The sequence below is a fragment of the Musa acuminata genome, chromosome BXJ1-9, assembly GCF_036884655.1.
Source record: "Musa acuminata AAA Group cultivar baxijiao chromosome BXJ1-9, Cavendish_Baxijiao_AAA, whole genome shotgun sequence".
In the NCBI taxonomy this organism is placed as follows: Eukaryota; Viridiplantae; Streptophyta; class Magnoliopsida; order Zingiberales; family Musaceae; genus Musa; species Musa acuminata.
The window spans coordinates 8,509,721-8,531,614 of NC_088335.1; the positions used below are offsets into that span (position 1 = coordinate 8,509,721).

At 42.9% G+C, this 21,894-nt stretch overlaps 4 protein-coding genes across 9 annotated transcripts; 2 read left to right on the top strand and 2 right to left on the bottom strand.

Annotated features, from left to right (window-relative positions):
• Positions 1 to 98: 98 nt before the first annotated feature.
• LOC135583263 (protein FATTY ACID EXPORT 1, chloroplastic-like) lies at positions 99 to 7,039 on the top strand. 2 transcript variants are annotated; one of them, XM_065082782.1, is made up of 8 exons: positions 99 to 352; positions 470 to 657; positions 1,541 to 1,778; positions 2,711 to 2,866; positions 3,218 to 3,264; positions 3,352 to 3,392; positions 3,475 to 3,601; positions 3,954 to 7,039. In XM_065082782.1, exons 1-7 carry the CDS (start codon positions 349 to 351, stop codon positions 3,560 to 3,562), a joined length of 762 nt encoding a protein of 253 aa, XP_064938854.1. In that variant the 5' UTR covers positions 99 to 348; the 3' UTR covers positions 3,563 to 3,601; positions 3,954 to 7,039. The 2 variants fall into 2 exon arrangements, with proteins under 2 accessions (XP_064938854.1, XP_064938853.1); XM_065082781.1 differs by lacking the exon at positions 3,954 to 7,039 and having other exon boundaries at positions 3,475 to 3,712.
• LOC135592999 (disease resistance protein RPM1-like) lies at positions 3,855 to 6,798 on the bottom strand. Its single transcript, XM_065082780.1, has one exon. It carries the CDS (start codon positions 6,796 to 6,798, stop codon positions 4,027 to 4,029), a length of 2,772 nt encoding a protein of 923 aa, XP_064938852.1. The 3' UTR covers positions 3,855 to 4,026.
• A 5,048-nt stretch (positions 7,040 to 12,087) lies between the features above and the next one.
• LOC135593000 (BTB/POZ domain-containing protein At1g55760-like) lies at positions 12,088 to 14,367 on the bottom strand. The gene is made up of 4 exons (XM_065082783.1): positions 13,726 to 14,367; positions 13,196 to 13,344; positions 13,006 to 13,124; positions 12,088 to 12,920 (listed from the first exon to the last, which is right to left on the bottom strand). The coding sequence occupies exons 1-4, from the start codon at positions 13,842 to 13,844 to the stop codon at positions 12,318 to 12,320; spliced, it is 990 nt and encodes a 329-aa protein (XP_064938855.1). The 5' UTR covers positions 13,845 to 14,367; the 3' UTR covers positions 12,088 to 12,317.
• A 2,113-nt stretch (positions 14,368 to 16,480) lies between these two features.
• LOC135593002 (E3 ubiquitin-protein ligase RGLG2-like) lies at positions 16,481 to 21,647 on the top strand. 5 transcript variants are annotated; one of them, XM_065082788.1, is made up of 12 exons: positions 16,481 to 16,639; positions 17,090 to 17,277; positions 18,367 to 18,451; positions 19,331 to 19,471; positions 19,557 to 19,670; positions 19,761 to 19,858; positions 20,108 to 20,187; positions 20,378 to 20,483; positions 20,579 to 20,706; positions 20,832 to 20,991; positions 21,231 to 21,287; positions 21,356 to 21,647. In XM_065082788.1, the coding sequence occupies exons 2-12, from the start codon at positions 17,098 to 17,100 to the stop codon at positions 21,434 to 21,436; spliced, it is 1,230 nt and encodes a 409-aa protein (XP_064938860.1). In that variant the 5' UTR covers positions 16,481 to 16,639; positions 17,090 to 17,097; the 3' UTR covers positions 21,437 to 21,647. The 5 variants fall into 5 exon arrangements, with proteins under 5 accessions (XP_064938860.1, XP_064938858.1, XP_064938859.1 ...); XM_065082786.1 differs by having other exon boundaries at positions 16,505 to 16,639; positions 19,596 to 19,670; XM_065082784.1 differs by having other exon boundaries at positions 16,508 to 16,639; positions 17,023 to 17,277.
• The last annotated feature ends 247 nt before the right edge of the window (positions 21,648 to 21,894 follow it).

A 21,894-nucleotide genomic window follows, 5' to 3' on the forward strand; every position in this document is an offset into this window, starting at 1 on the left:
TTCAAAGTGACTGTTCAGAACTTGTCTAGTCAAAAGACTTTAATGCCCATCATTTATGTTTCCCTTCACCACAAGTAAAGGGTATAGCAGAAAATTATAATTCTACCGACGGCAAAAGACGAAACAGAACACGACGAGCTCCCAACTCTTGGCTCGAAGCGTTCTCCAGTCATCCGCCGACCTGCGCTGCTTTGACCCACCCCACCCCTCTCCGTCTTCGCCCCTGACCGGACCATTCTACTGCGGCGCTTCGCCTCCGCAATCCTCTCCGCCGTTACACCGCCACCTTGGTACGCTTCCAACTCGCCATCCTCGGTGGCGAGCACTCGCTGGTCGCAGCCCACGAGGATGGGTATATCTTAAGATTTCCTTCATAATTCCTGATTTCGAACGGATAAATCCTCGATTACCCGAATTTATTCCGTACCTTGATCTATCATTGATTCTGATCTCATGAATTCTTCTTCAGCCTGTAGATCGATGGCTGCCTCGCAGCTTTATGGATCCGGTTTGGTGGCGAAGAGGAGCATGCGATCCTTGGAGGGGCTTCGGCCTTCTCTGCCGTGGTCTAGGGTTTCTTCTTCCGATTCCGTGGATGTCAAAAGCATGTTTTTCAGAGTCCCTGCCTTTAGAGTTTCCAACATCAGTGGCAGAAAGGTGCGAGTTTATTTGCCACGCCTCGCCTAGTCTTTTTATTTCCTTGCCTCTTGTCAGCGTTGTTGCGAACTTGAAGAGAGGTGGTGGACTGGTGGGACTGAAGTATTATCATCGGCTTTTAGCTTTGATGCATAGTTTTCGTATGCTGTTAGGTGTTCAATTTATCCTTAAGAAAATCTCTGACACTGACAGCATCTTCCCAATGCGTGTTTAGCACTATCAGATAACAATGACATGCATTTGAAGATCAATGTATGTACGTTGACAGGTTATTTAGTACCTATGCAAAAATATAACCGGAATGACTAGTTATTGACATACATGAGCAAGGGGCAACTTGAAGTTGGTGTGTTTTCTGCATTGTATTTGGAAATAGTTCCTTTCCAAAGATATGAAATGTTGTCTGACTGAATCTCTATTTCTTGTTTTTGACGTTTGTGTTCTTTGATCATGTGATTATAAATTCATGTGTTGTCAAGCCTATTTGTTAAAATTCTTCTTTACCAAACTTCCTTATACTCTGGTCACATTTTCATTGCACAAGTAATTCTAGACTCTAAATTGTTGTTTTTTTCTTTTCATTTGTATGAGGTCCTCCTGCTGATGTGCCATTGTAATTGGGATCCTAGACAAAAGATTTCGTAAGAAACCTTAAAGAAATGTAACTATAACTATATTTATTTACGTCAGATGTTTTGATGTTTCAGCTGAAGCTTTCATGGTCTCTGAAATTAGAAAGGAAAAGGGAGAAATTGCAGTAAAAGCAAGACAAAAGCAAAAGATAACTCATTTTGGCTTGTAGAGCTTTTACTTATATTCTGTTTTCCTTTTCTTTATGTGGTGAGTGAGACATTGACTCTTAACTCTTTTCTTCAATTTACAGCTTTCAGTTTCTATGTCCCTTAATGGAACCAGTGCTGGAAGCAATGTTGATGCCAATAATGCCATAAGATATGCGGAGGGTACTAAACCAGATCTAGTCTATGATCCACTTAAATCTAATCCAACTGAAGAATCATTCGATGGGAAAATGGGTATGGACATGCGTATACAGAAGGAGGGCATCATCCCAACCAAAAGAAGTGCAAAATTACATGATTTTTGCTTCGGCATCCCTTTTGGTGAGCCAATCTGAACTGAAGTCCAGATATTAAGCTTATTTCTGTTCATTGTAGAATGTCACTTAAGAAATTGTCAAGTAGGTTGTTTTGTTTCTTGGTGGTCGATGCATCTGTGCATTTGATTAATGTTTCAGTTGTTTTGGAGAGAAGAAAAACTCTTGTTTTCTCTTGACTGGGATTTATTTCTTGGTCTCTAAACTGACAAGGAATTACATGTTGATCACAGATAACATACTGATATTTTCATAAATGAGTTTTGCATAGATAAGAAGTGTTTGTCCCTGTAAGTATAGCAAATACTTTAGCTTATTGTTCTTCATTATTTGGTACCAACTACCAACAATCATCATAGATCATAGTTTTGGTATGAAACAACCGATCTCTCTCTCTCTCTCTCTCTCTCTCTCTCTCTCTCTCTCTGTATTTGGGTCTGTTGCACGTTCTGTGGAGTCCAATGTTACTTCTGTATAGCTTATTCAGCTTTCTTTAATAAGATAGCTTCTTTAATTTTTATGACAATCCAAAGCAAGATATATTGTACTGGATAGTTTTTTGTTTCTATTTATCAAGGTGATGTTGCTTTTCTGGTGAGGATTGCTGTTACTTGTAAGGTAGTCCTGCTGTTTGGTTGTTGCAGTTTGTCCTAGGGGAACCATGATACATGAAATTCTTGTGTATGAGAAAAGGCAATTTGTTACTTAGATCTGTTATTGTTTACACAAATCCATATTTTGCAACCCTTGTAATCATGATAACTTCCTTCTGATGGGCTTAGATTATGGCCTCTTTTCTATGGAGAAAAAATTCATTATTTACTGTTCAGTTTAACATTTTAAGTAAATTAATTAAAAGAACCTGAGTATCGGTATTGTGATGGATGTGAAGAACACAAGCTACATCCTTTCTGATGAGTATAATATTTCCTGTTATAGGTGGATTTTTATTTGCTGGAGGGCTGCTAGGCTTTATTTTCTCTAGAAATGCCACGGCCATGATACATGGTGGTGCTATTTTGGTGCTAAGTGTACTTAGCCTAAAAGTTTGGAGGACTGGAAGATCCAGCTTACCATTTATACTGGGTCAAGCAGGTATGAACCGCAGTTTCTTTATTACAAAATGAATACCTTTATGCTTAGCCTTTCAAGTAATCTTGTTGTGGTTCAGTATAAAGAAAAAATTCCTATAGTTTAATGTCAGCGAGGATTTTTCTATGACTGAATGTTTCAAAATGCACATTTAGGACATTATTAGCATTACCAACATTGAGTTTTACATTTATAATTAATCTACCCTCGGAGGTGGGTGACCAATTCTCGCGCATAGAGGATCGGGCATCTAGCGCTCACACGTAATACTATGTGTACATATATATTTTCATACAATACATATGTTAATTTATAATTTAAAAACTTATATAAATTCTGTCTTTTGTTTTTTAGCCTTCTCTGCTGCGTTTCTCTGGAAGCTTATGCAGGCATACACATTGGTAAGTACCTTATTTGGTTTCGCATTCACTAGCATATAGTCCCAATTACTATGCAGTAATGACTTAATTGGCTTCTTATTGATGCAGTCAAAGAAACTCTTTCCCACAGGATTTTATATCTTCTTGAGGTATTTATCTCCACTCATAAACTATTTGGGACTTGACTTCTCAGAATCTACTGATGCCTGGCCACATTTCTACCACTGGCAGTGCTGCAATGATATGCTTTTATTCGTATGTGTTGATCTCCGGCGGAAACCCACCACCGAAGAAGTTGGCAGCAGCTCCCCAGTCATAAGCCATGAGAATTTGTACAAAAAAACACTCTATGAGCATGGTAAGATAACCCGATTTACGAGACATTATATTAGTTAAAAAGTTTTGATGAATTTGTACAAAAGATTCATTATATAAACTGATAGTGAAATTATGGAAAGTTTTGATGAAAGCTGGAATATGAATTGTTGACTATCGTCCTTACAATTAATTATTTGCATGATGCAGTGTCTTCATTTAAATTAATAGCTTGGTTTGGAATAGTGGAATGATCTTTTTTTCACTGAGATGCCTACAAATCGGAGCATTCAATTTGCAGTCCTAAATTTCAATGATGATGATCCTTGTTATGTAAATCGCAATTACATTGTTCCAGATGCATAACTTGTGTTTCCAATTGCAATCAAGTTCAGGTAATGATTCTATACGCCAGCAACTGAGATCTAAACGATCACAGGCTACGATCTAAACAATGGTGAAAAGATGTTAAGAGAGCCTTTCCTCCATCCAACATCCGTCTCTCTGGAACCAGTTCATGATGATGGGGATATGTTGAAGCCGCACACGGTCGTCCTCGGTCTGTCCCCCTCCATGCAGCTTCTCCACCAGCTCAATTGGCATGCCCTCGAGTTCCAGCTTCTGCAAGCCACCGAGGTACTCTATGCCAACCGGAATCGTCTTCAACTTGCCACACCTTACCAGTCTCAGCTCACGCAGGCTCTCGAGGGCGTTCTCTTCTACTTCCATGCGGCTGAGGTGGATCATATCACACAGCCCCAAAGACTTGAGCCTCCGGAGCCAACCGGCACGGAAGCACAGCTCGGTCCCGTCGTATGCTTGCATGAGAAAGAGGGACACCAGGTTGGGCAACTCCATGAGCGAAGACAGCGAGTCCTCCTTGAGTCTCGACATCTTTAGGACCAAATGAGTGAGAGCTCTGAGAGAGTCAGGCCACCGAGACGTCATCCCCTTCTCCAGCATCCCGTACAAGCTCAGCTTCCGCAGCTGCGGCGGAGGAGTGAGGTTGTTTAGCAGCAAGGTGTCGTCTTTGTGCCTCGCCATCACCACCAGGCGAACAAGGCGATCCATATTGGATATGGACGCCGAGAGCAACTTGCTGTGGATGGTTCTCACGCCTCTGATGTCCAAGCTCTTCATCTGCGTCAGACTCCGCAGATGCCGGACCGTCGTCTCGTCCTCCACTACTACGGCCTTCAGAGTCTGCAGCTTCTGCAGCTTGCCCATCCCGCCCGGAACGACGACTCCGCCGCCGAGAATGGTGTATCTTGAAGTCTGACGGTGGAACTTCTTCACCATCAGATGCCGCAGCCTCTCCAGCCTTGTGACTCCGCTGGGGAGCTCCTCGACGTGGGTGTAGACCGCATCCAAGGTTTCAAGCTTCCGAAGGCTTCCCAGTGTTTTGGGCAGGTGCCTGACATTGGTGCGCCGTATGCTCAGGTATCGCAGGTTGAAGAGGTGGCCTATCTCGTCCGGCAAGCTCTCCAATGGAGCGGCGCGGAGATCCAAGACTCTTATCAGCCGACACTTGGAGAGCAGCGAGGTGGAAGCCGGTGAGAACGCAAGGAAGGACCGAAGCAGCGGCATCTTCTCGCTCAGCCTCTCATCTTCACCCTGCACGAGGGAGAGTCGCCGGATCCGATCGCTTAAATCTTCCGGCTTGCCGTCGTACGCCTCGGCGAAGTGCTCGTCTCTGGATCTGGCCACGATGAGCTCCCTGACGAGGTCATGAACTCGGCAGAAGCGCACCCTTCCGGACTCGTTTGTGTGGGTGACTTGGAGCAGGCAGCGGCCGACCAGTTGGTTGAGGTAGTCCTCGGCCACCTCCTCCATCGACCTCTGACGCCGCTCCTTCACGAACCCTTCCGCCACCCAGAGCCTGATCAACCGATTTCTTCCGATGAGGTAACCCTCCGGGAAGAGGCTGCAGTGTAAGAGGCAGTTCCTGAGGTGGTACGGTAGATGCCTGATGCTTAGGCTCAGGATTCTGGAGACTCTATGGAGCCCTGTGTGTTCGGTGGTAGACCATGTCAGGCCGTCGTGCATGCTCTTCCATGTCGACTCCGCCCTGTCCCTGTGGGACAACAGGATGCCGATGGCGACGATGGCGAGGGGGAGGCCTTCGCACTTGTCCACGATTCTTCTGGCCCAGTGCTCCAGCGCCGGGGGGCACACGCTTCCTTCCCCCCTCGGAAACGCCTTCTTGCAGAAGAGAGACCACGCCATCTCCTCCGGCAGAGGGTCCACTGTCATGACCCGGCTGCCACCCGCCACCGAAGCCACTTCCTGCATCCTCGTGGTGATGATGACTCTGCTCCGGCAGTTGTTGGCGAGCAGCGCGTAGCTGATGTCCGTCCAGATGCTGACCTGCCACACATCGTCCAGCACAATCAGGTACCTCTGGCGGTCCAGATGCGCGCGGAGTGCTTCCACCAGCCTCCTGTACTCCATCGAATCGAAGTCGTCGGCGGTCTCTTCCATCCTCTCCTGCAGCAGCGCCCTCAGGATCTTCCGCAGCAGGTCATCGATGTTGTAGTTTTGGGACACAATGACCCACGCGCGGCAGCTGAAGTGGCTGAGGATTGCTCTGTCTCTGTAAACTCTGGTCACGAGGGTGGTCTTCCCGACGCCGCCCATGCCGAAGACGGCGACTGCGGTGCGCCGGGGCTCCTCGTCCGTCAGCAACCCGATAAGCCTATCCTTGTGGTCGTCGATCCCCACAAGTTCGTCTTCCTCGACGAAGTGTGCTGATTCCGCTAAATGGTAGCCCGGCTGGGGGTCGTCGGGCAGCTCCGCCAACTTCTGTGGGATTCTGATGACAGGCAACTCTCCGATTCCTGATAGCTGAGCAAGGCTAACTTCCTTGGCCTCCAGTCTCCTGGCGATTTCGCGCAAAGCAGTGGCCTTGGCGTCGTTGGAGAGGCCACGGACGAAGGCTCCCAAGCTGCCCCAGCTGCTACCGGCGACGACGTAGGTGTACTCGTCGACGATGTCCTCGATGTCGTAGGCCACATCTTGAACCTGCTTGGCCCAGGAGATAAAGACCAGCTCATGTTCGCCTCTGTACGTGTTCATGGACTTGAGGAACTCCTGCATCACCTCGAGCTCGCTCTTGATCCGGATCATCCCTTCGTGAACGTTCTGCTGAGGCCTGGCGAGGCCGCCGGGAGGTCGGACTGCTGCAGTGGCCACAGCATCGGTCATCTTCTCGATCAAGCTGAAGACTACAACCTCTGCCATCTTATCTCAAGATCTTCCTCTATCGGAGAAACTGCTACTGTACAAGGCCAGATCAAAGGCCAGAGTTCATCTACCCACCATTTGGCCTCTATAGAGTTGATATTGTTTTCGGAGCATTTAGCTCCAAGATTTCTCCATCTCTCTGACAACGAAAGAAAATTCCTGTTAGGCCAAACTCAGCACGAACGGTAAGGGACGAAGAAGAAGAAGTCAAATTTTCTATGCTTTCCTTGATCCTTCACACAGATTCCATCTTGAACCAGCTCATGTCTCATTCGGTGGTGTGGTGTCGGCAGTCGAAACAAGGGACAGGCATTGCTTTCATCTGTCCTCGGAAGAAAGCATATGATAGGTGACAAAGAGGACTATCATTGGCTACCCGCAAAGATCTCTCTATCCACACTTGTTTCTTAGTAAGAAAGCGTGGCATAGGTGACACAGAGTACTACCATTGGCTACCGGTAAAGATCTCTCTATCCACACCTATTGTTTCTAGTAAGAGTCAACACAAGACTCCGAGGCTTTTGATGCGGATGGATTGTAAGGCTTCGAAGAATCAAGGCCGCATGAAGCGGCCGTTTTGGGTCACCTTCTGCGACCTGGACTTGTTCTTAGGGCAGGGCAGTTTCATTGCAGAAAACAGAGACCGGCATGCTCTACTTGCTCAGACCGTTTGGAAGAAGACGAGAGGAAAAGCTGAAATAGAAGATGAACTCCCACCTACGGTCCCAACTTAGTTGGCTGCTGTACTATTATTTCTCATGAACTAATAATACCATTTATGATGTCCTAACTTTATTAGATAAACGACTCATTAATTTTATTGGGTTTAATCTACTAAGTTTTTTTTTTTTCCTTATCTCCTCTCTTACTAAGATTATATATATATAAATAAATAAATATAAAATCAAACTCTACACTTTTGGAGTTTGTCTCCCTAACATTGGAAGTCTTTTAGCAATTAAAATCTAAAAATATGTGTACAATTTCTCTTGCATAAACTTCTAACAAAAACGTAATATAATTTAGTCTGTGTCATGGAAATCCATAGGAATCTTGAAAACAGGAAAAGAAAGAATCCATTGCATCACACAAAAGCAACAAAACAACTGAGAGGGACAACCACATACCAGAAAAGCCTCGAAGAAGGTCCCATCTTGTTCTGCTCGAACGCCTACTGCGAACTCCGAAGCAGACAAAAGAGGCAGAAAGTGTCTGCTGGAGAAAGATGAGAGCTCGTTGTTCTGCTCGAACACGAACTGCGAACTCCGAAGCGGACAAGAAGAGGCAGAAAGTGCCTTGTTGGAGAAAGAAGAGCTCTGTCTGTGCCTTGTTGGAGCCGTAGGCTTTGTATTTAAAGCGTGGGACGTGGTCTCAGAGAAGAAGAAGAGTCTCAGATTGCACGCAAGCAAGGAAGACTTGAAAGGTCCTCGGATCCGAGTGTATGGCAAATGGGCCTCCGCTCGGTCAAAATTATATGTTGACCACCAACTAAACATTGTAGCATCCATCTTATCCCTCTCTTAAACCAATTTTATTTCAACAAAATCCATGTTGTCTTCAATTTTTTTAAGCTTAGGCCACTGAAGTTTTGGATTCATGAGGATACACAAAAACGATAACCATGAGTCATAATACCTCAATTATTTGATATCAAATGCTTAAATTATTGGTCCAAATCCAATAAATGAAAACCTAAATCAGTCTGATCGTAGTAAATCAAATCTTCCTAAGTAGGTCATATGTGAAGAATAACATATCAAATATGACGTCGTCAAAGTGGTGATACATGATTGACAGATCGATCATAAAAAACCATGAGAATCATACGTGATGAATCGGTGATAATAAATCTTGAGACGTGTATTCACCACGAGGTGATATGTGACCGAACGAATGATCATCAGAAACTATGCCTAATACGGTCAACCTTTGCGAGTATCGGATTCGATGATCGTCACGCTAAGTCTGCACGTTTCCCTCATAAAGTTGATGACTCTAGATATAACCATCCTCAAAGTCATCTAGTTCGATCAAATCGAGCTCAAAACTAATTAGATCATCGAATAGGCATTTGTCGAGAACACCCCTAACCTAATTTTGTAAGTTCGATACTCTACGAACAATGATGTGAACTGAGACTAATAAAAAACGAACCTTAGTTAGATTCGGATTGTCATTCTTACTTGGACGATCAAACTCTATACTAACAGTACGATTAGAACCTACAACTCAATATCATTTCACACAAAAGCATAAATTATAGTAACTAAAACCATGTCCTACTTGATTAGCTAGAAATTTTTATATATAAGAAAACCATCTGTCAACTACATAAGTGGGCTTAAGCTTCTTTGCAGATAATATATAAAAAAAATAATGATAGATTACCTTGTCTAGTGATTAATTGATCTCTATATCAATTGCAGCCTAATATTCTCCAGCCTAGCTTCTTTGCAGATAATTCTACATCCCAACAGTGCTCATCCACAACAGTCAACCTCCATTTATGATTCAACTCATGCAGATGACACCCACCATCAGCAATTTTTCTGCAGGATATTGAGGGACGCCGCAAAGTCTTTTGATTGGAAAATGACTCCAAGAAGCTTCTGAGAAAAATCCAAAAACCAAAAAATCCTTTTGGTCCAAATAAGCTGCCCACCTTGGACTGCAATGCCAGTCTTCACCCACATTTTTTGCATTCAATAAATGAGATGAATTAAAATTCCAGGATGGTGATTAAGGATGGTGCCTGGAATATTCATTAAAATATTAATTTATATAAAGATCGAAGTTGTGTGAAATGTTCGATCAGATTTCTCTCATGCTCAAGTTAGGACTAAGATGAAAAGTGAAATCATGGGTAAATAATATAAAATATATATATATATATTATTTATTGGATTCATCACTATTATAATGCTTATGTGGTTGCCACATTATCTGGGCCCACTTCTCATGCTGATTGGACAATCACATGATAAGCTACTGTTTCATGTAAACTTCTCCCCTGTCTACAGGAAAATATCTCCTTCCTCATGCAAATTACCTAGGTTTCATTTCTAACACTATCCACTTGAGCATCACATGAATTGATCCTTTAGGTGGATATTGTAGCTTAAGAAATTTTCCCTTCATTAAACAGCATAAAGAGAGTTTTTATATGAAACAAATCATAAATATTAGAGCTTTGGAATTTATGCAAATATATACAAGAGATTTACTCATAATTTATAATTTATTTTCACATCAAGAATAATTTAATTATTCTTTATGAATATTGTAAAGGAACACAATTGTGTTATATTATTGATTATCTTAAACATTCATTTAATACCAACATTAATCACCATCATATTTTTAGCATTATCTAATAAGGCAATCATCTGGGCATAGTTGACATCATGTAATCAACCTATGTCTTGTTATTATTGGATATAGTTGTAAATATTTTTTTTGTTTTTCACTCTTTCTAATATTTTTGTTCACTTTGTTCTCCTTTAAAAAATAATTTTTATTAAAGAAAAAAAGAAAGAGGTCTTGCCACTGATGCTGCTCTCATGAGCTTCAGAGAATGGTCATGGTTCATCATGGTTCTACTGATACATACAAGAACCCTTCTGACTTCATCATCATTTGGATGATCAACTGGCACAAGCTTAAAACCAGTCCATGATCATTTCGGCCAGACTGCTTGTCCATGATCAAAGGCACTTTGGTAAACAGTCTCAAGGTCATCAAACTTAGGGTAGACAAACATGTATCCTTCTGAAATCTCAGCATTTCCAAGTCTGATGACACAACACAAGCATTGTGCTAAGACAATCCCAGAGCATATACAAAACCTAACTATAAATTGTTGAACCCTAATGTTAGTTCTGATATCAACAAGAATACAAAATTACTAATAGTTGATGGAGGTGATAAAAGAAGGTGAAGAAATGGACCAATTTGGAAAGGAGGGCTCAAGTCATGAATGCATTAACATCAAATTGGCTTCGGCATCATTGGCTTTGCTTGCAACAGTTGCTTTTAGTAGCTTGTTGACAATGGACACAATTAGCAACTCACAGTCTTGCATGTGAATCAAGAAATCAAGAAACCAAATAAGTGAAGATGGTAGCTGAACACACACAACAATCATTTCTATCAAAACCAAACTTCCAAGTTACAACTTTCAGAAAAAAGAATGATTCCCGATGCATGCAGAATATTTTCACATCAGTCACTTCCTCTAAGACTCCATTCTGTAGTGTATGACATAAATCTCTAAATGACGAGATATGTGCAGACATGGCAGGATAGCAACATCCTAAACATTCCTAATCCCTCTATTGTTCATACTGTTATCATTACGGGTAATGTGTGGAGTTCAAGCGAGAAGAAGAACCTGTGATGATTCCTTCTTTCTTCATGCATTGCAGCTCTTGCTGTACACGGCGGAGAGCGGCTGGCGGAGGGCGGAGGACGGAACTCCAGAAGCACTCCGCGCCGCCGTCGGGATCCCCGTCGGACGGATCCTCGGGGAGGCAGAAGGGCTCCGGGGCAGCGGGGTAGAGCCGGTCGCCGGGGACCCCGATGGCGGCAGAGCAGCCGTCAACGAGGGAGGAGAAGAAGACTTCGCGGAGGTCCCACTCGTCGGGGGGCTCCGGCACCAGCAGGCGCTCCCCCTTCTGCCACGGGAACTCGAAAAGCCCCGGCGGGCGGGACACGTCCATGCGGCGGCTCTCCCCCGTCTCGCCCCGCTTCCCCTTCTTCTTCTCCAGCTCCGCCGATGCTTCCGCGATGGGCCCTCCCTCCCTGGGCTCCTCTCTGTCTCTCTTCTCGGCGTCTCGATCCATGAATCGCGCCTGGGCAATGGCCGGTTGTACGAGAGACGCGAGGCGAGGGGAGGAAGATGTGTCTGTATGCGTGGAGCAGACGACAGACGAATGGGGAAAGCTACTTGAAGCATGTCTCGCACGCTACGCGAACCACGGAAACGGCCTCAACGACTCACGACGCGCTCTCGCCTTTCCCTTCTCCGTTTGTTTTATTTTTATTGGCTTTTTTCTTTTTTTTTCTATTTACTCTTTAATTTTTATACCCAAGAATTAATCATCTGATCCGTGAGATCAAATCCGCACCGTCGATGTTAGGCTCCGTCATAACCCGAAGAGCATTCTGCAGACAATCCTATCGTTCTGGTCAAACAAATGTGATCGCTGGTCAACTGAAGTCCCTCCGGACTCTGCTCCTAAGTTGCCATTCAACTCTGTTCATGCTGACAATAGCAATTCTCATCCATTTGTGGTAAGAACAGAATGCTGTGTATTATGGATGCAGATCTTCCTTTTTCCAATCAAATTATACATACATATTCTTCTCGATCTAAAGAATGCACACATTTTGTGATGATCAATCCTGTACAGTGTTTTCAGCAACCCCTGTATACAGTGACACCCAACCAGAGAAGACGAGATTGCGAGGAACTCACAGAAAGCATGTACCATGATCTCTCTGTCATCGATGGTGGACTAGAAACCTTTCCAGGCAGCAAGAACTTCCTGAAATATTTCAGCTATGAGCTCCCTATCGGCAGTCTGCAGGAAGACATTGAAATCTTCACCGAGCTCATAGATCTTTCCGAAGGCCACCAGGTACCTCATGCAGCTGCTCTTCAGCTCAGGCAAACGGTGGAGGTGAGCGGTTTGCAGCCTCTCGAGCACGTTCTTAGCATCGATGTCTTCCAAAAGGCTCTCGTGGCACGCCTCCTTCAGGTCCGATAGGTCATACTTGTCGGCCGCTCGCAGGAGTGCGAGGCGGTGGCCGAGGAACTCGTCGGCCTGGAAGTTTCCGTAGATGAAGTCGAGGAAGGCCCGGCAAGCCTCAAAGGACATGTCGCATATGTCGACGGCAGAGAGTTCCTTCTCCTTGAGGTCGTGCGAGAACATGCTGCGGAAGACGGGCGACCTCGCCGCGAGGACGGCGCGGTGCGAGCCGATGCTGCCGCCCCTGGCGTTGATCGTGATGTCGGTGTGGATGCCGTCGGCCAGCATCCGGCCGAGAGTGGTGAGGGCGGTGGCCGCCGAGTGCTTCGCGACCTGGTAGCTGCCCCAAATTGAAGAAGGCTCGCCACCCTGAAGTCCAAGAACATGAGAAAAGCCAAAGACAATGCTGATAAATCTAAAGATTAGAGTTCATGAGCGAAATGCATGTGCATACTGATGACGGCACAATCTTTAGATCAAGGAATTCAACGTCGATTATGAATCTGCCGGGGAGCAGGGTGTCGATTGCCCATACAAAGTCGTCGCTGTTCTTCAGCTGCCTGTCCCAGATTCCTGCACACAGAAAGACTTATTTGGTACAAGAAGAAGAAGAAGGAAGATTTTCTGGCAGGGAAGAACAAGACCTGGATGGATGAGAGTCTTGCGGTTTGGAGATGATGGGGAGACAACCTTGATGACAAAGGAGGCAATGGGCGGCTGCTCCCTCGTGAGGCTTGAAACCTCGGGGAACAGCTTCACAGACAGTTGTTTACTCTTCTCCACTGCAAGATACCTTCTTATCATGATCAAAACAAAGGATCGAATGATTAGATTCTATACTTCAGACACTGCATCTGACATCAATCTACGGGGAAAAAGAAAAGAAATTGATAGTAAGAAGTAAAGAATCATGATTTCCAGTGTTCATAAAGAAGAAGAAGAAGAGAGTGCTCCAGACAGAGTCGGAAAGCAGCAAAAGAAACAGCAGAAGAAGATGAACCGAAGGATACTAGAGGACATCGAGATGATCTGCAACTCCAAAATCCCAACTTTCTTCGTTACGTCCATGAAAGACCAGATCTTTATGCAGGAGAACTCCTAGTTGCCCCTTCGTCAATATTAAATCCGCTAAATTCAGGAAAAAGAAGCAGGGGACAATCTCTTGCGCACGTACCAGTTCCAGAGGCCGATCTTGAAGGGGTCGGACTTGCGGTAGGTGCAGGAGGCGAGGCTTTCGATCCTCCATTGCGCGAGCCGCGGCGTGGTCTCCACCTGGCATGCCCGCTCGCTCATCCCCGCCGATGATGCTGCCGCGATCGCTGCGGTGACTTCATTGATGCAGTCGAAGATCCCCAGCAGCTCCCCTACCTTTCCCAGCTTCACTCGTTGGGCTTCCTCCCTTCCTCCTCCACTCCCCTCTACTCATGAACTCCAAAAGACACAAGGCAAAGCAAACAATAACAGTACCAGTCCAGTCCTCAACTAAACCGGAAACAGGGGAGGAGAGCAGCAAAAGAGGGTCTCTTTCTTATTGGAGGGGAACCTGTTCCAGGAGTAATCCGGCACGCAAGGCTCAAAGTAATTGCTTCCACGCCATCAAAGGCCGAGGCACGGGAGAGGGAGAGGGAGAGGGAGGAAAGGTGCTTCTTTTATTGGCTTCCACTCCACTTCCCAAGTTCCAGAATTGCTATTCTTTAAAGCTCTGTCCGTCCGTAACAATGAGGCGAGGTGAGGTGAGGAGTCGTATCTAACCATTCAAATGATTCGACATGTGATGGCTCGATATCCTCCAAACCAATGGTGAAATTGCCAAGATACTCTTGAAGTCTCATTTCAAGCCTCAACAGTGATTGCTTTGGAGGATTTCTTTGAAGAACTTGCATCTACGATATGACCTCTTGCCTAAGCTGTAGCATTCCCTCTATGTTATCAGATTGACCCAACTCATATTCCTATAATCTACATGTCTCCTGTAAAATTGCAGGTCTGGTCATCTACTGAGATGGCATAGGAACATGTCAACCATCATCTTCTGTTCCATGTTGACTCCGGCGTCACTTGGCCAGGAGACACTCCTCCATCAAAAGCTACTCTCCTGTCAGACATCAACCATGATCGGACAGAGTAGTAAAGCATATCCCATCCATCGGGCAAGAAGGTTCAAAGGTTTCCTACCTGCACTCTGTTCCATAAAATTAGCTTCACATTACCCACACCACGTCTTCTGTGACATCATTCGAAGACAAAAACAGAAGGACAATGTCACCATCACATTAAATCACAAGGCGACACCTCAGAGGATGAATGAATTGGAGAGGGCTGATGGGAGTTGCCCACCAACAGCACAAGTAGCACTGAATTGGAAATTCCCTGCAATTCACTGGTGACAATCTACATTTCAACTTCAGCAGCATGCATCATAAACCCTGCCAGTGGGCATCCAAGCGGCATGGCTCTTCTTCTTCTTCTACTTCTTCTTCAGTCTGGACAGTGGTCAGTGACAAGTAGATGCATCTGACAGCAACAGCATGGAGGTGTCAGTATGAAGCTCACAGAGAGAAGTCTGTCTACATGGGTACAAGTGGTGACACTGCTTGTAACAGAGCAAGCTGAGCATACGTTTAGTCTTCAAATGTTGTGTGTCAAAGATCTGAGTCATGTCACCTGTAACTATGAATAAGAACAAGAGGTTAAATTAATCCATCTCCTATTCTTAATTCTTTGGAGATCCCAAGCAGACAAGAAAGGTATCTTTGAATCCTTGGTGGCTCCACTCCCACCCACTGGAATCTGAAAGCATTCCACTGCTGCAAGCGACTTGTATGTAACCCCCAACAATAGCCATATACCTGTCTTTAATTGCTCTGTCCCATTGCTTTCCAGTAGTGCCTTTTACTATGTACATCCAAAACACTTAATTCTCAATGTAAAAGATCACTCAATCAATCTTAAAAGATGATGATGATGGCTATGATATTATATGATCAAATTCTGAATGAGAAAAATATCTCCTTGTGTTTGGATTCTGAATCATTTGAATCTTGTGGGGTTGACAGCTAGTTGGATTGTATGGCACACAAGATGGATTCAGCTGATCCCTTCTTCTCCTATCACCAAACGTCAGTGAGGGCCACTGGGGACTTCTTCTGTGGTATCTGTTGCTTGCACCAAAAGCAACACAACTGTTGAAGGTGACAATGGTGATGCAAGCTATGGAACCCACTTGACAAGCTGCCTCTCTCTTCCATTGCCTCTATTTCTCCTGCCTTGTGCCGTCCCTTCATGGCTTACAAGTGGTTGAATAATAGACAGATGTCTCTTCCTTTTGATGGAAAGTGAGAGGGCCTCAGAACACTATCTTATCATAGCAAGCAACTTGCTGCATTATCCTCAGCTTTATATGCATTATATCCGATTGATTCGAATTCGAATATAAGTGATCAAAAATCAAAAAACGAATCGAGTTCTAAGTCGAACTGATAAGAAAAAACATAAAAAGAAGTTTACTATTGATAATTTCTTACTGTTGATTTTTTTTGTTCATTGTGGACGCCACTTGCTTGCAGTCCCCTTAAACGACGATCTTCGATGCTTACACGATGATCCATTGACGTTCGTCACCTCTGTGAGATTTGGGCCTATTATGGGCCGGGCTTTGAAAGGTCCGCTTCGCAGCCCAATAAGACCGATTGCGTACTTTTGGATTATATCGGTCTCTTATTCTTATCCATTAGTTTTATATTATCGTATTAAAAATGCCGTTGAAAAGATCGACGGCTGGTGATGCAATCAAAACTTTAAACGAGAAAGAACCATCGATTAGACTCACTCATACATTCGTTACTCGCTACTAAACTCCGGCCTTCGTTTGTAGGATTAGCCCACGTGGGCTCCACTATGTCAGCCTCGGTGTGAAATTGGGTAGGAGTCGAGGTGCCATTGGAACGCCGACTCGAGGAAACATCCACGCGAGCCACTCCGTTCGACGGTTCTCCTTCTCCGCCGTCAGCGGCTGGTGGTGTTCTCAGATTCGTGCTTCTTCCGCCCTTCTTCGTCTTGTTCTTTCGTCCGTGATGTTCTAATCGAAGGCAAGTATGGTTTCCTTGGCTTCTTTCTGCACTGCGTCTTTCGAACTTTATTTTTCTTTCAGTTTAGTGTACAGAAAGGTTCGGTCTTTGTCGATATATCGATGGTTTAGAGGAAGATTAGGTTTTGGAAAGGTACAAGGTTTGCTCGATTCTGCTTGTTTTACTTTCCATCCGGAAGATTTAAGAGGGTTTTGCCCCTGTATTGCGAAAAGGATCTAATTTTTCGTAGCGTTCACCGAACTGCAATCTGGTTTGATCTGAATGGATTCGGGAACTCCAGCGAAAGGAATTTTTTGTAGTTCTGATGCTTGCTTAATTCGTCTGGAGGATTTTGGTGCGAACAGTGAAAAACTATTTTAATTTCTGGCTGTGACCATGAACAGAGCATTTTGCTTGGGGAAGAGAGAGAGAAAGGCATACGATTCTTATAGATCTTATGCGATATTTCAGCTCTGGCCATGGGAGGAAAATTATCGAAGTCCAGAGGGTCTAATCATTATCCGCAATATGTATCTACGACATCACGGAGCACTTCGAGGTACTCATCACACCCGGGGGCACATGACCTGCCCAGGGCGACAGGGAGGTTGCAGAAGAAGTATTCGAAGATAGGCGATGATTACGACTCTGTTGAACAGGTACGTTATGCTCTTGGGTCTTCACCATGCGAGGTTAAAAGCATTCATTTGATGTTGCTTAACTACAATTTGTGAAACTATGGTCTAGTTCTTAGTATGCACTTGACAAGTTTTAGAACAAGATCAGACGTCACTCATAAAGAAGATCCTAAATTTGTGGTTGATAAGTGAGCACAGGAATGATATAGGGTTGTATACTTTACATGCATGATCCCAAATTTAAAATGAGTTATAGGATTACAGTCACTTTGAGTATTTGTATGTGCACAAGACGGGGAATTAATTGGACCAAGAATAAGTAATAAGTTATAATTAGCCTTTTAGGGAAGGTCTAGATTGCTACCTATGTTATGAAAGTGAATCTTGGCCCGAATTCATGTGTTAACGGACCGTGTAACTGCAAAGATGGTGATTGGAGCTGACAAGGGGTTGAATGGAGGATGATCAGAGTTGATGATGGGATGATCTTGATGTTGTCTGGTGAGGACATCAATATGTAAGCTCGGAAATATGTGATCACTTATGTTGGCTTGTGTCGAGTCCCACACCGAATTTATTTTCACAAAAGAAAACATTGGGTATAGGGCAAAATGCAATATTATTTGTGATTCTTAGGTTAAAATTTGGTCTCCTCAGATTTTTGTGGAACATAGGACTTCAGGAATTTATGAAAACAAAACTTAATATGCTAAATTTATTCAAAAACTTGCTTAGTTGACTCAAAACTCAACTATATTGGAAATGTGTACCATGGGCTCTGACAACATGGCATCTTTGTGCACTTCTGAGGCGAGGGAAGAAAGGAGCAATAACCAATTCCCCATAAGTGCGGTTTAAGGTTCACTTTTAACTGATGTTAGAATATCATATATTGAGGGATGGTCAATAACTCAAATAAATAGAAGTTTTATCAGCCGTCAGCTATACAGTATGCTGCTAACGTTTTGGAACATTTTACTATTCCATTTGGCACTTTAAGCTACGTTAATGAGTTGAAATTGATGATAGCCCCTGTAGAGAAACTCTAGTTATGATTCTTTGTCACATAACTTATAGCTACATTAATACCTTTCCGCCTTTTAAATGCAGGTAACAGAAGCTCTTTCAAATGCTGGTCTTGAATCATCTAATCTGATTGTTGGCATTGATTTTACAAAGAGCAATGAGTGGACAGGTTTGTTCCTGTCTCAGTGTTGCTATTATTCATGTTGTTGGTTTGCTATTATTTCTGAGAAACAATTTCTGACATGATTTTACTTATTGCAAGACAAAGTTAAATGATATTTTGGGGAAAGCATTTTAATTATTCTCAGCATATTGGTAAAATCAAGAGAATTGATCAAACAGAACCATGTTCTGATATGATTTTACAGGGAAATTATTCTAACTATACTCAGCATATTGGTTAAAATCAAGAGAATTGATCAACCTCAACCATAAAGTTTCACCTTATAAATCTTACATATGTATACCAGCAATATCCCTTTTTCTAGGACTGTGTGTATAAGGTGATTTGCTGCCTGATCATCACAGTTCCACAATCGGTCATCTGTTGCTTGCATGTATTAATTGCAAATCTTTGTCAAAGAAGAGTCATTCTCCTTTGGTTTAAAGATTCTATGTAATGCAAGTCCAAAATATTTTTTGGATTGATTATTCTAGTCGGAGTTGGGGGCTCACGGTTTTGTTGTTATATTATCGTGGTTAGAATATCTAGATTTAGTTAGTCTTACACTAAAAGAGCATAAAATCAGGGTCTGCCGTACCGAGCTGTACCGCTCGGTACGGGCGGTACGTATCGGTCTGACAGGTTGTCGATACACGGACCGACTGTTACCGGTCCGAGTGTACTGTAGTACTGTAGCAGTGCTACAGTACTCGGTACACCCGGGTGTATCGCTCGGTATACCGTACCATACCGGTACCGAGCCCAAGTCGAAATACCGGTATGGTACGGTATTACGAACCTTGCATAAAATGCTAGTTATTATTAAGTTATAAAATTATTGAGCCTTTGACATTTTTACAATTTGTCAATGCAATCTGCTATTAGGTAAGGTTTCTTTCAATCGACGAAGTTTACATGATATGGATCATTTTCCAAACCCTTATGAAAAAGCAATATCAATCATTGGAAGGACTCTCTCTGCATTCGATGAGGATAACCTTATTCCCTGCTTTGGATTTGGAGATGGTTAGTTACACTCTAGCTTATACATCTATTCAGCTGGAAAATTTATCTATAGTTGTTAGAAATTTTAAGCTACCTTCTATTGCAGCAACCACTCATGATCAGAAAGTGTTCAGTTTTTTTCCAGACAACCGACCGTGTAATGGCTTTGAGGAAGCACTTCAAAGATACAGAGAAATAGTTCCACAACTTCGTCTTGCTGGTTTGTTCATGTAGTTTTGGTTCCCTATAATTACACGAACTTCATGAAATTTTCAAATTGGTTAGTTATGGTTATTGGTATTTATAATAGGTCCAACATCCTTTGCTCCAATAATTGAAACAGCTATCAGCATCGTAGATCACAGTGGTGGCCAGTATCATGTTCTTCTTATTATAGCAGATGGACAGGTTTGTTACTCAAGCTGCTTCTTGAAGAACATGGCAGTTATTTGAGATGTTTTTTGAAGAGCATGACAGTTATGAGATGCATCTTTTGATCCTTCCGATTCTGTTTTCTCTCCAGAGCAGCTTACTCTTTAGGACAAAGCTGTATTTGATGGACTTGTTCTTGAAGTTCATAGACTATCATATTCTGGTAGTTCATGTGTAATTTCTGCATATTGCTGATCTAATCCTTTTTGTTTAAACTTGGTCTAGGTTACACGTAGTGTGGACAGAGATCGTGGTCAGTTAAGCTCACAAGAGAGAGATACTATAAATGCTATTGTTAAAGCTAGGTAAATAGTGGCATTTGCCACAAGAGGCATTCCCAATTCTTTATATATATATATATATATATATATATATATATATATATATATATATATATATATATATATCTATATATATATATATATATATATATATATATATATATATATATATACATTTTGTCTGATCTTCTGATTTACATCTTTGGTATTGTAGTGATTATCCACTGTCAATAGTTCTTGTTGGAGTCGGTGATGGTCCTTGGGACATGATGCAGCAATTTGATGATAACATACCTTCTAGGGCATTTGATAATTTCCAGGTAATAGGCTGAACATACATTTCAGACACGTGTGTTGTCTAACATGTTACATTTGTGTGGAAAAATCACTTGACATTTGTTTTATTACCATGCAGTTTGTGAATTTTACAGAAATCATGTCGAGAAATATCACCAGTAGCAAAATGGAGGCGGAGTTTGCACTTGCAGCTTTGATGGAAATTCCTTCGCAATACAAAGCAACACTGGATCTCCAACTTCTCGGGTATCAAGATAATGTTTTAGTCTTATCTTCAAGAGGTTTAGAGCTGATAGGTTTTTTCTATCTTCCTTTTTTGTGTAGTAACAAACTGCCAGGTATTTGAGTTTGTTTAATTTCTTGCTTCTCAGTAATCGTAGAGGAATTGAGGAAAGGTTTTGTCTTCCGCCACCAGTGAATGGTAATGGTTCGACTGCAAAACGCCCAGAATCAAGCATTACTTATCGGAGTACTGGATTGAAAAAAAGCATCCCTGCTGAGACATCAGAGAGTTCTACAGAAGAGAGAAAGGTACGTCAGAATTGTAGATGACTTGATCTCACATTGCAGTCCTTTTACAAGTTTCTTAGTTGATAGAAAAAGAGGTTGCCGATTTAATTTGAAGCTTGTCGATAAGCAAACTGTCGGGCTTTGTTGTTTCTGACTTTTAACTTCATACAATCTGTTGAGTACCAAATTAGGACAAAAAAAAAGGGATAAAGTCTGGTCAATACGCTTTCTTTAATAAAAATGAATTCTAAAACATTCAGATCTGTGGCATATGTGGGTACCTAATGAAGAACCTAGCTTTCGGGTGTGGGCATCAGGTACATATATCTTTTCTTTGCTGCTTGCGATATCTGTGACATGTACTAACAATGTCTTGTGTAAACAGACTTGCTATGACTGCGGGAAGGATTTGAATGTCTGCCCAATTTGCTCGAGCCCGATAGCCAAGAGGATTAAACTCTATTAACACTCAAGATGTAATGTTTAAAGGAGCTGTTGGCCGTCTCGGCATTGCCATAAAGGCTTCTTTGAACTCGTATGGTTGTTGCTGTTGGTCTGATATGTTTATGGTGTACATGCGATCTACTAATGAATTGTGTATATTGTTGGGTTGCAGTTTTATTTTTGATTTTGTAATTTATGGTTGTCTACCTAAATACATTGGCTTTTCTTCTTCCCTTTCTGTTTTAAGATGATGCTGATGTATCGGTGACATTTGTATTGAGAACTAATACAACATGATTACCACATCAGGTTGGCTCTCAGATTTGGATCGATCACACCTACTTGATTACCACATCAGCTGATTGGCTTTTCACGTGTACGAAAAATTGGGAGCACTATTTCTTGGACAGCTTGAAATGGTGTTGCTAATTGGTGCAAAGAGTGGAGACTCGATCGAGCAGCCTTGAATGGTAGAAAATG

Excerpts from the sequence above, each read along its gene's own strand:
- LOC135593000 (XM_065082783.1), bottom strand. The coding sequence starts at position 13,844 with ATGAGCGAGCGGGCATGCCAGGTGGAGACCACGCCGCGGCTCGCGCAA. Across the intron at positions 13,345-13,725 it reads AAGATCGGCCTCTGGAACTG|GTATCTTGCAGTGGAGAAGA; the intron begins GTACGTGCGCAA and ends CATGATAAGAAG. Across the intron at positions 13,125-13,195 it reads CAAGACTCTCATCCATCCAG|GAATCTGGGACAGGCAGCTG; the intron begins GTCTTGTTCTTC and ends TTCTGTGTGCAG.
- LOC135583263 (XM_065082782.1), top strand. Across the intron at positions 658-1,540 it reads CCAACATCAGTGGCAGAAAG|CTTTCAGTTTCTATGTCCCT; the intron begins GTGCGAGTTTAT and ends TTCAATTTACAG. Across the intron at positions 3,393-3,474 it reads GGATTTTATATCTTCTTGAG|TGCTGCAATGATATGCTTTT; the intron begins GTATTTATCTCC and ends TACCACTGGCAG.
- LOC135593002 (XM_065082788.1), top strand. The coding sequence starts at position 17,098 with ATGGGAGGAAAATTATCGAAGTCCAGAGGGTCTAATCATTATCCGCAA. Across the intron at positions 20,188-20,377 it reads AATGCTATTGTTAAAGCTAG|TGATTATCCACTGTCAATAG; the intron begins GTAAATAGTGGC and ends TTGGTATTGTAG. Across the intron at positions 20,484-20,578 it reads GGGCATTTGATAATTTCCAG|TTTGTGAATTTTACAGAAAT; the intron begins GTAATAGGCTGA and ends ATTACCATGCAG.
- LOC135592999 (XM_065082780.1), bottom strand. The coding sequence starts at position 6,798 with ATGGCAGAGGTTGTAGTCTTCAGCTTGATCGAGAAGATGACCGATGCT.